Raw genomic sequence first — 16,840 nt, forward strand, 5'->3', positions numbered from 1 at the left:
ACTCCTTGTCCTGCACACTCCTTGGCCTGCCCCATTTGGCCCTGCCCTCTCCTGTGATGGCCCTCACCTTTCCTGCACTCTCCGGGGCCTGAACACTACTGCCCCTGCACACTCCTGGGCCTGCACACTTCTGTCCCTGCACACTCCTAGGCCTGCCCTCTCCTGGGCCCACACAATGCCTCGTCTGCACAGTCCTGGGCCTGCACACTCCTTGGCCTGCACACCAGCCCTCTGTGGGGCCCTTCCTTTGCTGAGTCTGTGCATGAGCTCCCTGTGATGCCAGCCCGCAGAGGTGACAGGTGCAGTAGGTGTTTGTGGTTCTAGAGACATGATGGCTTTCCTAGGAAGCCGGGTCCAGAATGATCCCCACTGCGCCGATGGGGGATTGGGGAGACCCTGAGAAGCAGGTGGCTTGTCCAGGGTGACAGCACTGCTGGCGGGGGAGCTGGGTCTGAAGCCAGCTGTGTCATCAGAGCTGTGACCCTGGCTGCATCCAGGCCTCCCCAGGGCTATAGGAGGGGCCGTGTTGGTGTCACTGGGTGGACATGGCATGGGGTGGGAAGTGAGCCATCAGCAGCCCAGAGAGGCCCTTGGGGAGCTTTGTGTAAGGAGGAAGCTTGGGGAAGGGGACCCCAGGAAGTGACCTCACTTCCCTGGCAACAGAGCCCAACAGAACTTGGGACCCAGGTCACCAGGCACCCGCTGTGTAGAGAAGGACACTTCTCAACCTACTTGGCTGGTGAACTCAGCTCAGCTCAGACATGTTTTGTTGCATCCCAAGATCCCGAGGTCGCGGCCCCCGGAAAGCCCGCAGCAACGGCCTTTGCCAACAGTGCCGACAGTGGGTCGGGTCTCACCCCAGGCGCCTCTGGCCTTTTGGCCAGAGGGACCGAAAGGTAACACAGGGAGGCCCAGGGCAGGCCCGCCCAGGCCAGGCCACCACTCAGACCCCACCCGGGTGGCCCCACAGCCCCTTCCTGACTGGTGGCGGTGGGGCAGTCATGTTGGGGGGGTCCTGCCTCAAGCAAGAGCAGGCTGAGGAAGGGTCAGGTGCCTGGGGGGCCGATCACATCACCAACCTGGGTCCAAGCGGGCTGGCTGGGATGTGGAGAACCGGGGCAGGGCCCTGCTGCCCGAGGTGGCGCCCATGCCCTAGGGTGTGTCTCTTGCCTCCCGGGTGACTGAGATGACCAAGGTCCCAGTCTGATCAGGCAGCAGACGGTCGAGTGGGGCAGAAGCAGGAGTGGTCCTGGCCAGGCAGGGCTCTGAGACCTCCGGGCCGGGCCGGCTGCCGGTCACTGTCATTGCAGAGCCAGACACCGCAGGATCCGGGGAACCAGGACACTCATGCCAGCTCCCCAAGTGAGGGGCTGGTGTGCCACACTGTGGAAGGCCAGCACAGGCTCCGGAAGAGTCTGGGTATGAAGGGCTCCCCACCACCACGGCCTCCTGCCCAGACGTCGCCCAGGTCTCTCCCCAGGATCTTGCCCAGGGCTGAGGGGCAGCTCAGCACCCCCGGCTCTGACCTGGAGCACCGGGCCCACCACCCGGGGATTCAGGTAGAGGGCCAGGAGCCCCCCGAAGCACAGCCCAAAGGTGAGAAGGGCAGGGCCGGTGCGGGTGTGTAGGTGAGGGAGGGCGGAGGGCTGGGCCACACAGGGAGGCATTCCCAAAGTCTGCTGTTGGGACCAGAACAAAGACGGGCCTCAGACCACCTGTCTGGAAGAATTCAGTCACAGAACAAGTGCCTGTGGGCACTTGCTCGGTGGGAGCTGTCTGCAAAGCTCTGGGAAGATTTCTGTCCTTGAAAAGGCACGTGGAAAGGGAGCCACGTGGGTACCTTTTTCCAGGTTGTGCCTGAGCACAACCACTAGACTTAAAGCTCTCTCCACGTCCAACAGTTACAGGTCCAGAGCAGGCAGGGGCAGGGGAAGACGCCAGAGAACCAAAACAGGACCACCAGGGTCCAGCAGGAGACCGCGAACTCCCTCCAGCTGCTCCTGCTGAACATGAAGATCCTGCTGCTCCAACTGCATATGAAGAGCCTGCCATTCCTGCTGATCTAGCTGCTCCTGAAGAGCCCGCCGTTCCTGCTGATCTAGCCGCTCCTGAAGAGCCTGCCGCTCCTGAAGAGCCTGCCTCTCCTGCTGATCTAGCCGCTCCTGAAGAGCCCACGGCTCCTGAAGAGCCTGCCATTCCTGAAGAGCCCGCCGCTCCTGAAGCGCCTGCCGTTCCTGCTGATCTAGACACTCCTGAAGAGCCCGCCATTCCTGCTGATCTTGCCACTCCTGAAGAGCCTGCAGCTCCTGCTGATCTAGCCACTCCTGAAGAGCCTGCAGCTCCTGCTGATCTTGCCACTCCTGAAGAGCCTGCAGCTCCTGCTGATCTTGCTGCTCCTGAGAAGCCTGCAGTTCCTGCACCTGCACCTGGGCCGCTGGGCAGTGGAGAACCATTTTAGGCATCATCACCCACTAGGGCTGTGCCCCTCTGCACCCTCCTACACCTTCTCCAAAATCCCACCATAAATCCCCTCCGCTACCCGAAGTTGACTTCCCTGCCCCTGAATTTGCTTTTGTTTTGTTTTTCTTTAGTTTAGTTTATTTGTTTTACATCATTTATGGCATCCTATATTTTTCAATTTTCCACCTCCTTTAATAAAATACAGATTTTTTTCCCTTTTAAATTGTGCATTTCAGGAACATTAAGTGCATTCCCATGCTGTCCGACCATCACTATCATGTAGTTTTATGCTCTTTACGCTATTTATGCCTGTGAAGGACATCCCACCACGGCCTCAAACCCCTCCTCTGGACACTCCTGGGCATGCACACTCCTGGGCCTGCACACTCCTGGATCTGTACACTCCTGGGCCTTCCCTGGCATGGGCCTTCTCTGGCCCTGGCTTGCACACTACTGGGCCTGCACACTCCTGGATTGCACACTCATGGGCCTGCACACTCCAGGACATGCACAATCTTGAGCCTGAACACACCTGGACCTGTATACTCCTGATGTTGCACACTCCTGGGCCTGAACACTACTGGGCCTTCACACTGCTCGAGCTGCACACTCATGGGTCTGCACACAACAGGACCTGCACAATCTTGGGCATTAACACACCTTGGCCTGTATACACCTGATTCTGTACACTCCAGGGCCTGAAAAATGCTGGGCCTCACAGCCCTGGGCATGCATACTCCTGGGTCTGCACACTCCAGGGTCTGTACCCTCCTGGGCCTGCCATGGCCTGGGCCTGCACATACCTGGGCCTGCACACTCCTGGGCCTGCACAATGTTGGGCCTGCACACACCTGGGCCTGTATACTCCTGGACCTGCACACTCCTGTGACTGATCCCTACTGTGTCAGCACACTCCTGGGCCTGTACACTCCTGGGCCTGCCCCCAATTCGGCCGGCCCTCTCCTGGACCTGCACACTCCTGGCCTGCACACTCCAGGGCCTGCGCTCTCCTAGGCCTGCACGCTTCTGGGTCTGCACCAACCTGGGCTTGCACACTCTTCTCTCTGCACACTCCTGGGCCTAAACAATCCTGGGCCTGCACACTCCTGGGCCTGCACACACCTGGGCCTGTACACTCCTGGGCCTACACACACACACACAGGCCTGTACACTCCAGGCCAGCACAATCATGTGCCTCCTCCCTCCTGTGTGTGCACACTACTGGGCCTGCACACTCCTGGATTGCACACTCATGGGCCTGCACACTCCAGGACTTGCACAATCTTGAGCCTGAACACACCTGGGCCTGTATACTCCTGATTTTGCACACTCCTGGGCCTGAACACTGCTGGGCCTGCACAGCCCTACTGTACACGCCTGGGCGTGCACACTTCTGGGCCTGCACTCTACTTGGCCTGCACACTACTGGGCCTGCTCCCTCCTTTGCCTGCACACTCCTGGGCATGCACACTCCTGGGCCTGCACACTCCTGGGCCTGCCCTGTCCCTGGCACCAGCCTCCTTCACCCCAACGGTGCCACTCACACGGCTGCGGCGTCTAGCCAGGAGCCCCCAACCGAAACCCCTCCCGAGGGACCCCCTTGCCGGCCCCCAGGGAAGCAGCGGGGCTCCTCTTACCTGCGAGGCGGAGACGTAGTCCAGCTGCAGCCTGACGTCCAGCTGCCGGGCGTGCAGGGCCAGCTTGCATGAGGGCAGCAGGATGGCCGTGATCGGCTGGAAGCTGCCCCCGGAGCCACTACCGCCCCTTGGGGAAGAAGAGGAGGAAAATCCACGTCAGTGCCAAGAACACAGGACCCGTCCACAGAGGGCCCCTCAGGTGTGACAACCCCAGAGGCGCCCGCAGCCGACCTGGGCTGAGAGCCACTTTTCTCGCGGAAGCTCAAGGACCTATGCTGAGCCTCCCTCTCCCTCCCTAAAGAGGGAAAACCCAGAGGTTTTCTAACTTTGCACTCACTGTCCATGTATCAGCCATGTCTAGTTTACCTCCCCAGCAGGGCAGACCCCCTCCCTGCCTTCCCCACCCTCTGCAGGCGGCTCTCGGGGGCCGGAGGGGCGCCCTTCCTCCCTGAGGCCAGCCCTGCTGGGGCAGCAGGTGTAACAGAAAAGACCAAATCTGACTGCCTATTAGATCTGTTCTTTTTCCTTTAACCCTCTGCTGTTTTCCAGGCTGTCTTACCAGCTCTGCCCCTTTTGTAAAACAATGTTGCCTTCAGCCTGAAATTGACAGCAGAGCCTGTTCTCAAGGCTCTCAGCCTTCAGGATAAGAGCTCTTTTCCTCTCCTATACACACAACAAGCTGCAGAACAGAAAGTAACATTTGTTTTGTTAGAGGTTTTACAGGGGCCCCATGAGCTGACCCACAACTGCAAAAACAAAGAATTCCTGCACCAAGGACTTTGCACCAACCACCCACAACCCCTCTCCTTTCGAGTGTAAAAGGAGCCTGAAGTCTCACTCGGAGAAGGTGGCTCTCCAGGACATTAGCCTGCCATCTTCTCGGTCAGCTGCCTTTCCAAATAAACTCACTATTCTTTACCCCGACACCGCGTCTCCCGATTTCTTGGCCTGTCGTGCGACTTGCGGAATGAGTGTGGACTTGGAAACACAGGGAAGGAAAGCCAAGTCAGGACTCTCACCCTCTGCCTCTGCTCAGAATACCACCAAGGGGTTGCTGGGACAGTGGACGGAAAACTGAGGCTGCAACACGACCATGAGCACTGGGCCTGGGTGGGAGAGATGGCGGGTGCTGTCCGAAGCGCACCCGGCCTCCTTCCGAGTCACATCACACCCACGTCCCCAGACCCAGGGAGGCCTGGAGCCCCACACAGCAGAGCGCCTCCAAACCTGCAGATGCCCAGTGACCGGTCCACTGTGCACCCTCTGGCGCCCTCCTCCCCGCTCCTCCTCCTTCTGCCCCGCTGGCTCAGCCCTGGTCCCACCACATCCTCACCCAGGGCCAGCACTGCTGCAGGAACACCCTCGGCAGGCCGCCCAGCCTCACGCCCTCAGGTCCGCACACCTGGTTGGTGCAGCTCTGCCCCTTTCCAGCCCTCACCACCGGCTCTCCAACCGCCTGCTCTCCCGGCCTCCGCCCCCAGTCCTAGAGAGCGCCTCCTCTGGTCACGGCATCCTGCCCTCTAGGGTCGACAGGGCCTGCACATTCCTGGGCCTGCACACAACTGGGCCTGCACACTCTTGGACCTGCACACTCCTGGACCTACGCACACCGGGGCCTGCAGGAACCTGGGCCTGTACACTCCCGGGCCGGTTCTGTATTGAATCTGCACACTTCTGGGCCTGCACACTCATGGGCCTGCAAACTCCAGGACATGCACAATCTTGAGCCTGAACACACCTGGGCCTGTATATTCCTGATTTTGCCCAATCCTGGGCCTGAACACTGCTAGGCCTGCACAGCCCTAACCTGTACAGTCCTGGGCCTGCACACCCCTGTCTCTGCACACTCCGGAGTCTGCACACGCCTGGGGCTGCACACTCCTGGGCCTGTACACTCCTGGGCCTACACACTCCTGGGGGTGCTCACTGCTTGGCCTGCACACTCCTGGGCCTGCACATTCGAGGGCCTGTCCTCTCCAGGGCCTGCACACTCCTGGGACTGCAAAAACCTGGGCCTGCATGCTCTGGACCTGCGCACACCTGGGCCTGCACGAACCTGGGCCTGAACACTTCTGGCCCTGCACACTGCTGGGCCTACCTTCCCCTGGGCCCGCACAATCCCTCGTGTGCACACTACTTGGCCTGCACACTCCTGGGACTTCCCTCTAATGGGCCTGCCCCCAAGTCGCCCGGCCCTCTCCTGGACCTGCACACTCTTGGGCCTGCACACTGCTGGTCCTGCTCCCACTTGTGCCTGCACAATCCTGGGCCTACACACTCCAGGGCCTGCCCTCTGCTGGGCCCGCATACTCCTGGGACAGCAGACACCTGGGCCTACACAATCCTGGACCTACGCACACCTGGGACTGCATGAACCTTGGCTTGTACACTCCCAGGCCTTCTCCCACATATGCCCGTACACTCCTAGGCTTGTTCCCATCTGTGCCAGCACATTCCTGGGGCTGCACATGGCTTGGCCTGCACAGCCCTTGGCCTGTACAATCCTGGGCCTACACACTCCTGTCTCTGCACACGCCGGTGTCTGCACACACCTGGGTCTGCAACTCCTGGGCCTGCACACACCGGGTCCTGCCCTCTCCTGGGCCTGCACACACCTGGGACTGCACAGGCCTGGGCCTGCACTCTACTTGGCCTGCACACTGCTGGGCCTGCTCCCTCCTGTGACTGCATATTCCTAGGCAAGCACAGTCTTGGGCCTACACACATCTGGCCCTGCCCTATCCCAGGCCAGCCCACACCTCGGCCGACCCTCTCATGAACCTGCACACTCCTGGGCCTTCCCTCTCCTGGGCCTTCCCCCAATTCGGCCGGCCCTCTCCTGGACCTGTACACTCCTGGCCTGCACACTTCTAGGGCTTGCGCTCCCTTTGGCCTGCACACTCCTGGGTCTGCACCCACCTGGGCTTGCACACCCTTCTCTCTGCACACTCCTGGGCCTGCACACTCCTGGGCCTGCACACTCCTGGGCCTGCACATCCCACAGCCTGCACACACCTGGGCCTGTACACTCCTGGGCCTACACACACACACAGGCCTGTACACTCCTGGCCAGCACACTCGTGTGCCTCCTCCCTCCTGTGTGTGCACACTCCTGGGCCTGCACACTGCTAACCTTGAACACTCCTGCACCTGTTCCATCCTGTGATTGCACACTGCTGTGCCGACACACTCCCGGGCCTGTACAGTCCTGGGCCTAACCTGGCCTGGGCCTGCACCCTCCTTGTCCTGCGCACTCCTATGTCTGCACACTCCTGGGCCTGCACACTGCTGGGCCCGCACAATCCATCGTGTGCACACTCCAGGGCCTGCACACTCCTGGGCCTTCCCTCTCCTGGGCCTGCCCCCAATTCGGCCGGCCCTCTCCTGGACCTGTTCATTCCTGGGCCTTCACAATACTGGGCCTGCTCACACTTGTGCCTGCACACACCTGGGACTGCACCCTCCTCGGCCTGCTCCCTCCTGTGCCTGCACAGTCCTGCGCATGCACACTCCTGGGCCAGCACAATCCTGGATCTGTACACTCCTGGGCCTTCCCTGGCATGGGCCTTCTCTGGCCTGGGCTTGCACACTACTGGACCCGCACACTCCTTGATTGCACACTCATGGGCCTGCACACTCCAGGACAGGCACAATCTTGAGCCTGAACACACCTGGGCCTGTATACCCCTGATTCTGCACACTCCTGGGCCTGAACACTGCTGGGACTCACAGCCCTGGGCATGCATACTCCTGGGCCTGCACACTCCAGGGTCTGTACCCTCTTAGGCCTGCCCTGGCCTGGGCCTGCACCCTCCTTGGCCTGCACACTCCTCTGTCTGCACACTCCTGGGCCTGCACAAGGTTGGGCCTGCACACACCTGGGCCTGTATACTCCTGGATCTGCACACTCCTGTGACTGATCCCACCTATGTCTGCACACTCCTGGGCCTGCACACTGCTGGGCCTGCCCTCTCCTGGGCCCGCACAATCCCTCGAGTGCACACTCAGGGCCTGCACACTCATGGGCCTGCACACCCCTGGATATGTACACTCCTGGGCCTTCCCTGGCATGGGCCTTCTCTGGCCCTGGCTTGCACACTACTGGGCCCGCACACTCCTGGATTGCACACTCATGGGCCTGCACACTCCAGGACATGCACAATCTTCAGCCTGAACACACCTGGGCCTGTATACTCCTGATTTTGCACACTCCTGGGCCTGAACACTGCTAGGCCTGCACAGCCCTAACCTGTACATTCCTGGGCCTGCACACCCCTGTCTCTGCACACTCCGGAGTCTGCACACGCCTGGGGCTGCACACTCCTGGGCCTGTACACTCCTGGGCCTACACACTCCTGGGGGTGCTCACTGCTTGGCCTGCACACTCCTGGGCCTGCACAATCGAGGGCCTGTCCTCTCCAGGGCCTGCACTCTCCTGGGACTGCACGCACCTGGGCCTGCATGCTCCTGGACCTGCGCACACCTGGGCCTGCACGAACCTGGGCTTCTACACTCCTGGGCCTGCACACTCCTGTACATGCTCACTCCTGGGACTGTATAATCCTGGGCAAGCACAGTCTTGACCTACACACCCCTGGCCCTGCCCTATCCCGGGCCAGCCCCCACTTCGGCCGACCCTCTCATGGACCAGCACACTCCTGGCGCTGCACACTCCAGGGCCTGCTCGCATCTGTCCCTACACACTCCTTCGTCTGCAAACTCCTGGGCCTGCTCCCTCCTGTACCTACACACTCCTGGGCCTGCACATTCCAGGGCATGCCCTCTCCTGGGCCTGCACACTCCAAGGACTGCACACACCTGGGCCTGCTCACTCCTGTGACCGCATACTCCTCGGCCTACAAACTCCTTGTCCTGCACACTCCTTGGCCTGCCCCATTTGGCCCTGCCCTCTCCTGTGATGGCCCTCACCTTTCCTGCACTCTCCGGGGCCTGAACACTACTGCCCCTGCACACTCCTGGGCCTGCACACTTCTGTCCCTGCACACTCCTAGGCCTGCCCTCTCCTGGGCCCACACAATGCCTCGTCTGCACAGTCCTGGGCCTGCACACTCCTTGGCCTGCACACCAGCCCTCTGTGGGGCCCTTCCTTTGCTGAGTCTGTGCATGAGCTCCCTGTGATGCCAGCCCGCAGAGGTGACAGGTGCAGTAGGTGTTTGTGGTTCTAGAGACATGATGGCTTTCCTAGGAAGCCGGGTCCAGAATGATCCCCACTGCGCCGATGGGGGATTGGGGAGACCCTGAGAAGCAGGTGGCTTGTCCAGGGTGACAGCACTGCTGGCGGGGGAGCTGGGTCTGAAGCCAGCTGTGTCATCAGAGCTGTGACCCTGGCTGCATCCAGGCCTCCCCAGGGCTATAGGAGGGGCCGTGTTGGTGTCACTGGGTGGACATGGCATGGGGTGGGAAGTGAGCCATCAGCAGCCCAGAGAGGCCCTTGGGGAGCTTTGTGTAAGGAGGAAGCTTGGGGAAGGGGACCCCAGGAAGTGACCTCACTTCCCTGGCAACAGAGCCCAACAGAACTTGGGACCCAGGTCACCAGGCACCCGCTGTGTAGAGAAGGACACTTCTCAACCTACTTGGCTGGTGAACTCAGCTCAGCTCAGACATGTTTTGTTGCATCCCAAGATCCCGAGGTCGCGGCCCCCGGAAAGCCCGCAGCAACGGCCTTTGCCAACAGTGCCGACAGTGGGTCGGGTCTCACCCCAGGCGCCTCTGGCCTTTTGGCCAGAGGGACCGAAAGGTAACACAGGGAGGCCCAGGGCAGGCCCGCCCAGGCCAGGCCACCACTCAGACCCCACCCGGGTGGCCCCACAGCCCCTTCCTGACTGGTGGCGGTGGGGCAGTCATGTTGGGGGGGTCCTGCCTCAAGCAAGAGCAGGCTGAGGAAGGGTCATGTGCCTGGGGGGCCGATCACATCACCAACCTGGGTCCAAGCGGGCTGGCTGGGATGTGGAGAACCGGGGCAGGGCCCTGCTGCCCGAGGTGGCGCCCATGCCCTAGGGTGTGTCTCTTGCCTCCCGGGTGACTGAGATGACCAAGGTCCCAGTCTGATCAGGCAGCAGACGGTCGAGTGGGGCAGAAGCAGGAGTGGTCCTGGCCAGGCAGGGCTCTGAGACCTCCGGGCCGGGCCGGCTGCCGGTCACTGTCATTGCAGAGCCAGACACCGCAGGATCCGGGGAACCAGGACACTCATGCCAGCTCCCCAAGTGAGGGGCTGGTGTGCCACACTGTGGAAGGCCAGCACAGGCTCCGGAAGAGTCTGGGTATGAAGGGCTCCCCACCACCACGGCCTCCTGCCCAGACGTCGCCCAGGTCTCTCCCCAGGATCTTGCCCAGGGCTGAGGGGCAGCTCAGCACCCCCGGCTCTGACCTGGAGCACCGGGCCCACCACCCGGGGATTCAGGTAGAGGGCCAGGAGCCCCCCGAAGCACAGCCCAAAGGTGAGAAGGGCAGGGCCGGTGCGGGTGTGTAGGTGAGGGAGGGCGGAGGGCTGGGCCACACAGGGAGGCATTCCCAAAGTCTGCTGTTGGGACCAGAACAAAGACGGGCCTCAGACCACCTGTCTGGAAGAATTCAGTCACAGAACAAGTGCCTGTGGGCACTTGCTCGGTGGGAGCTGTCTGCAAAGCTCTGGGAAGATTTCTGTCCTTGAAAAGGCACGTGGAAAGGGAGCCACGTGGGTACCTTTTTCCAGGTTGTGCCTGAGCACAACCACTAGACTTAAAGCTCTCTCCACGTCCAACAGTTACAGGTCCAGAGCAGGCAGGGGCAGGGGAAGACGCCAGAGAACCAAAACAGGACCACCAGGGTCCAGCAGGAGACCGCGAACTCCCTCCAGCTGCTCCTGCTGAACATGAAGATCCTGCTGCTCCAACTGCATATGAAGAGCCTGCCATTCCTGCTGATCTAGCTGCTCCTGAAGAGCCCGCCGTTCCTGCTGATCTAGCCGCTCCTGAAGAGCCCGCCGCTCCTGAAGAGCCTGCCGCTCCTGCTGATCTAGCCGCTCCTGAAGAGCCTGCCTCTCCTGAAGAGCCTGCCTCTCCTGCTGATCTAGCCGCTCCTGAAGAGCCCACGGCTCCTGAAGAGCCTGCCATTCCTGAAGAGCCCGCCGCTCCTGAAGCGCCTGCCGTTCCTGCTGATCTAGACACTCCTGAAGAGCCTGCAGCTCCTGCTGATCTTGCCACTCCTGAAGAGCCTGCAGCTCCTGCTGATCTTGCCACTCCTGAAGAGCCTGCTGCTCCTGCTGATCTTGCTGCTCCTGAGAAGCCTGCAGTTCCTGCACCTGCACCTGGGCCGCTGGGCAGTGGAGAACCATTTTAGGCATCATCACCCACTAGGGCTGTGCCCCTCTGCACCCTCCTACACCTTCTCCAAAATCCCACCATAAATCCCCTCCCCTACCCGAAGTTGACTTCCCTACCCCTGAATTTGCTTTTGTCTTGTTTTTCTTTAGTTTAGTTTATTTGTTTTACATCATTTATGGCATCCTATATTTTTCAATTTTCCACCTCCTTTAATAAAATACAGATTTTTTTCCCTTTTAAATTGTGCATTTCAGGAACATTAAGTGCATTCCCATGCTGTCCGACCATCACTATCATGTAGTTTTATGCTCTTTACGCTATTTATGCCTGTGAAGTACATCCCACCACGGCCTCAAACCCCTCCTCTGGACACTCCTGGGCATGCACACTCCTGGGCCTGCACACTCCTGGATCTGTACACTCCTGGGCCTTCCCTGGCATGGGCCTTCTCTGGCCCTGGCTTGCACACTACTGGGCCTGCACACTCCTGGATTGCACACTCATGGGCCTGCACACTCCAGGACATGCACAATCTTGAGCCTGAACACACCTGGACCTGTATACTCCTGATGTTGCACACTCCTGGGCCTGAACACTACTGGGCCTGCACACTGCTCGAACTGCACACTCATGGGTCTGCACACAACAGGACCTGCACAATCTTGGGCATTAACACACCTTGGCCTGTATACACCTGATTCTGTACACTCCAGGGCCTGAAAAATGCTGGGCCTCACAGCCCTGGGCATGCATACTCCTGGGTCTGCACACTCCAGGGTCTGTACCCTCCTGGGCCTGCCATGGCCTGGGCCTGCACATACCTGGGCCTGCACACTCCTGGGCCTGCACAATGTTGGGCCTGCACACACCTGGGCCTGTATACTCCTGGACCTGCACACTCCTGTGACTGATCCCTACTGTGTCAGCACACTCCTGGGCCTGTACACTCCTGGGCCTGCCCCCAATTCGGCCGGCCCTCTCCTGGACCTGCACACTCCTGGCCTGCACACTCCAGGGCCTGCGCTCTCCTAGGCCTGCACGCCTCTGGGTCTGCACCAACCTGGGCTTGCACACTCTTCTCTCTGCACACTCCTGGGCCTAAACAATCCTGGGCCTGCACACTCCTGGGCCTGCACACACCTGGGCCTGTACACTCCTGGGCCTACACACACACACACAGGCCTGTACACTCCAGGCCAGCACAATCATGTGCCTCCTCCCTCCTGTGTGTGCACACTACTGGGCCTGCACACTCCTGGATTGCACACTCATGGGCCTGCACACTCCAGGACTTGCACAATCTTGAGCCTGAACACACCTGGGCCTGTATACTCCTGATTTTGCACACTCCTGGGCCTGAACACTGCTGGGCCTGCACAGCCCTACTGTACACGCCTGGGCGTGCACACTTCTGGGCCTGCACTCTACTTGGCCTGCACACTACTGGGCCTGCTCCCTCCTTTGCCTGCACACTCCTGGGCATGCACACTCCTGGGCCTGCACACTCCTGGGCCTGCCCTGTCCCTGGCACCAGCCTCCTTCACCCCAACGGTGCCACTCAGACGGCTGCGGCGTCTAGCCAGGAGCCCCCAACCGAAACCCCTCCCGAGGGACCCCCTTGCCGGCCCCCAGGGAAGCAGCGGGGCTCCTCTTACCTGCGAGGCGGAGACGTAGTCCAGCTGCAGCCTGACGTCCAGCTGCCGGGCGTGCAGGGCCAGCTTGCATGAGGGCAGCAGGATGGCCGTGATCGGCTGGAAGCTGCCCCCGGAGCCACTACCGCCCCTTGGGGAAGAAGAGGAGGAAAATCCACGTCAGTGCCAAGAACACAGGACCCGTCCACAGAGGGCCCCTCAGGTGTGACAACCCCAGAGGCGCCCGCAGCCGACCTGGGCTGAGAGCCACTTTTCTCGCGGAAGCTCAAGGACCTATGCTGAGCCTCCCTCTCCCTCCCTAAAGAGGGAAAACCCAGAGGTTTTCTAACTTTGCACTCACTGTCCATGTATCAGCCATGTCTAGTTTACCTCCCCAGCAGGGCAGACCCCCTCCCTGCCTTCCCCACCCTCTGCAGGCGGCTCTCGGGGGCCGGAGGGGCGCCCTTCCTCCCTGAGGCCAGCCCTGCTGGGGCAGCAGGTGTAACAGAAAAGACCAAATCTGACTGCCTATTAGATCTGTTCTTTTTCCTTTAACCCTCTGCTGTTTTCCAGGCTGTCTTACCAGCTCTGCCCCTTTTGTAAAACAATGTTGCCTTCAGCCTGAAATTGACAGCAGAGCCTGTTCTCAAGGCTCTCAGCCTTCAGGATAAGAGCTCTTTTCCTCTCCTATACACACAACAAGCTGCAGAACAGAAAGTAACATTTGTTTTGTTAGAGGCTTTACAGGGGCCCCATGAGCTGACCCACAACTGCAAAAACAAAGAATTCCTGCACCAAGGACTTTGCACCAACCACCCACAACCCCTCTCCTTTCGAGTGTAAAAGGAGCCTGAAGTCTCACTCGGAGAAGGTGGCTCTCCAGGACATTAGCCTGCCATCTTCTCGGTCAGCTGCCTTTCCAAATAAACTCACTATTCTTTACCCCGACACCGCGTCTCCCGATTTCTTGGCCTGTCGTGCGACTTGCGGAATGAGTGTGGACTTGGAAACACAGGGAAGGAAAGCCAAGTCAGGACTCTCACCCTCTGCCTCTGCTCAGAATACCACCAAGGGGTTGCTGGGACAGTGGACGGAAAACTGAGGCTGCAACACGACCATGAGCACTGGGCCTGGGTGGGAGAGATGGCGGGTGCTGTCCGAAGCGCACCCGGCCTCCTTCCGAGTCACATCACACCCACGTCCCCAGACCCAGGGAGGCCTGGAGCCCCACACAGCAGAGCGCCTCCAAACCTGCAGATGCCCAGTGACCGGTCCACTGTGCACCCTCTGGCGCCCTCCTCCCCGCTCCTCCTCCTTCTGCCCCGCTGGCTCAGCCCTGGTCCCACCACATCCTCACCCAGGGCCAGCACTGCTGCAGGAACACCCTCGGCAGGCCGCCCAGCCTCACGCCCTCAGGTCCGCACACCTGGTTGGTGCAGCTCTGCCCCTTTCCAGCCCTCACCACCGGCTCTCCAACCGCCTGCTCTCCCGGCCTCCGCCCCCAGTCCTAGAGAGCGCCTCCTCTGGTCACGGCATCCTGCCCTCTAGGGTCGACAGGGCCTGCACATTCCTGGGCCTGCACACAACTGGGCCTGCACACTCTTGGACCTGCACACTCCTGGACCTACGCACACCGGGGCCTGCAGGAACCTGGGCCTGTACACTCCCGGGCCGGTTCCGTATTGAATCTGCACACTTCTGGGCCTGCACACTCATGGGCCTGCAAACTCCAGGACATGCACAATCTTGAGCCTGAACACACCTGGGCCTGTATATTCCTGATTTTGCCCAATCCTGGGCCTGAACACTGCTAGGCCTGCACAGCCCTAACCTGTACAGTCCTGGGCCTGCACACCCCTGTCTCTGCACACTCCGGAGTCTGCACACGCCTGGGGCTGCACACTCCTGGGCCTGTACACTCCTGGGCCTACACACTCCTGGGGGTGCTCACTGCTTGGCCTGCACACTCCTGGGCCTGCACATTCGAGGGCCTGTCCTCTCCAGGGCCTGCACACTCCTGGGACTGCAAAAACCTGGGCCTGCATGCTCTGGACCTGCGCACACCTGGGCCTGCACGAACCTGGGCCTGAACACTTCTGGCCCTGCACACTGCTGGGCCTACCTTCCCCTGGGCCCGCACAATCCCTCGTGTGCACACTACTTGGCCTGCACACTCCTGGGACTTCCCTCTAATGGGCCTGCCCCCAAGTCGCCCGGCCCTCTCCTGGACCTGCACACTCTTGGGCCTGCACACTGCTGGTCCTGCTCCCACTTGTGCCTGCACAATCCTGGGCCTACACACTCCAGGGCCTGCCCTCTGCTGGGCCCGCATACTCCTGGGACAGCAGACACCTGGGCCTACACAATCCTGGACCTACGCACACCTGGGACTGCATGAACCTTGGCTTGTACACTCCCAGGCCTTCTCCCACATATGCCCGTACACTCCTAGGCTTGTTCCCATCTGTGCCAGCACATTCCTGGGGCTGCACATGGCTTGGCCTGCACAGCCCTTGGCCTGTACAATCCTGGGCCTACACACTCCTGTCTCTGCACACGCCGGTGTCTGCACACACCTGGGTCTGCAACTCCTGGGCCTGCACACACCGGGTCCTGCCCTCTCCTGGGCCTGCACACACCTGGGACTGCACAGGCCTGGGCCTGCACTCTACTTGGCCTGCACACTGCTGGGCCTGCTCCCTCCTGTGACTGCATATTCCTAGGCAAGCACAGTCTTGGGCCTACACACATCTGGCCCTGCCCTATCCCAGGCCAGCCCACACCTCGGCCGACCCTCTCATGAACCTGCACACTCCTGGGCCTTCCCTCTCCTGGGCCTTCCCCCAATTCGGCCGGCCCTCTCCTGGACCTGTGCACTCCTGGCCGGCACACTTCTAGGGCTTGCGCTCTCTTTGGCCTGCACACTCCTGGGTCTGCACACACCTGGGCTTGCACACCCTTCTCTCTGCACACTCCTGGGCCTGCACACTCCTGGGCCTGCACACTCCTGGGCCTGCACATCCCACAGCCTGCACACACCTGGGCCTGTACACTCCTGGGCCTACACACACACACAGGCCTGTACACTCCTGGCCAGCACACTCGTGTGCCTCCTCCCTCCTGTGTGTGCACACTCCTGGGCCTGCACACTGCTAACCTTGAACACTCCTGCACCTGTTCCATCCTGTGATTGCACACTGCTGTGCCGACACACTCCCGGGCCTGTACAGTCCTGGGCCTAACCTGGCCTGGGCCTGCACCCTCCTTGTCCTGCGCACTCCTATGTCTGCACACTCCTGGGCCTGCACACTGCTGGGCCCGCACAATCCATCGTGTGCACACTCCAGGGCCTGCACACTCCTGGGCCTTCCCTCTCCTGGGCCTGCTCCCCATTTGGCTGGCCCTCTCCTGGGCCTGCGCACACCTGGGTCTGCACGAACCTGGGCCTGTACCCTACTGGGCCTGCACACTATTGTACCTGCTCACACCTGTGACTGCATACTCCTCGGCCTACAAACTCCTGGTCCTGCACACCCCTTGGCCTGCCCCATTTGGCCCTGCCCTCTCCTGTGACAGCCCTCACCGGTCCTGCACACTCCTGGGCCTGAACTTGACTGGCCCTGCACACTCCTGGGCCTGCCTTCTCCTGGGCCCACACAATCCCTCGTCCGCACACTCCTGGGTCTGCACGCTTCTGGGCCTTCCCTCTCCTGGGCCTGCCCCAAATTCGGCCGGCCCTCTCCTGGACCTGTATATTCCTGGGCCTTCACACTACTGGGCCTGCTCCAAC

The 16,840-nt window shown here is 60.9% G+C and overlaps 2 protein-coding genes across 3 annotated transcripts in view; both read right to left on the reverse strand.

Annotated features, from left to right (window-relative positions):
* Positions 1-16,840, reverse strand: part of LOC116277736 (ankyrin repeat domain-containing protein 26-like) — a 533,747-nt gene that overhangs the window by 482,293 nt on the left and 34,614 nt on the right.
* The window catches only part of LOC140690081 (uncharacterized), a 32,013-nt gene continuing 16,800 nt past the window's right edge, over positions 1,628-16,840 (reverse strand). Inside the window, exons 3-6 of one of the 2 annotated variants that reach the window (XM_072951603.1) lie at positions 13,075-13,201; positions 11,300-11,411; positions 11,131-11,211; positions 1,628-2,386 (exon numbers count right to left, since the gene is read on the reverse strand). In XM_072951603.1, coding sequence (XP_072807704.1) covers positions 1,902-2,386; positions 11,131-11,211; positions 11,300-11,411; positions 13,075-13,201 — 805 coding nt within the window. In that variant the 3' untranslated portion in view covers positions 1,628-1,901. Of the gene's footprint in view, positions 2,387-10,586; positions 11,412-13,074; positions 13,202-16,840 lie in introns of those variants that run through there. The other variant, XM_072951604.1, reaches the window with a different exon arrangement.

The sequence above is a fragment of the Vicugna pacos genome, chromosome 28, assembly GCF_048564905.1.
Source record: "Vicugna pacos chromosome 28, VicPac4, whole genome shotgun sequence".
In the NCBI taxonomy this organism is placed as follows: Eukaryota; Metazoa; Chordata; class Mammalia; order Artiodactyla; family Camelidae; genus Vicugna; species Vicugna pacos.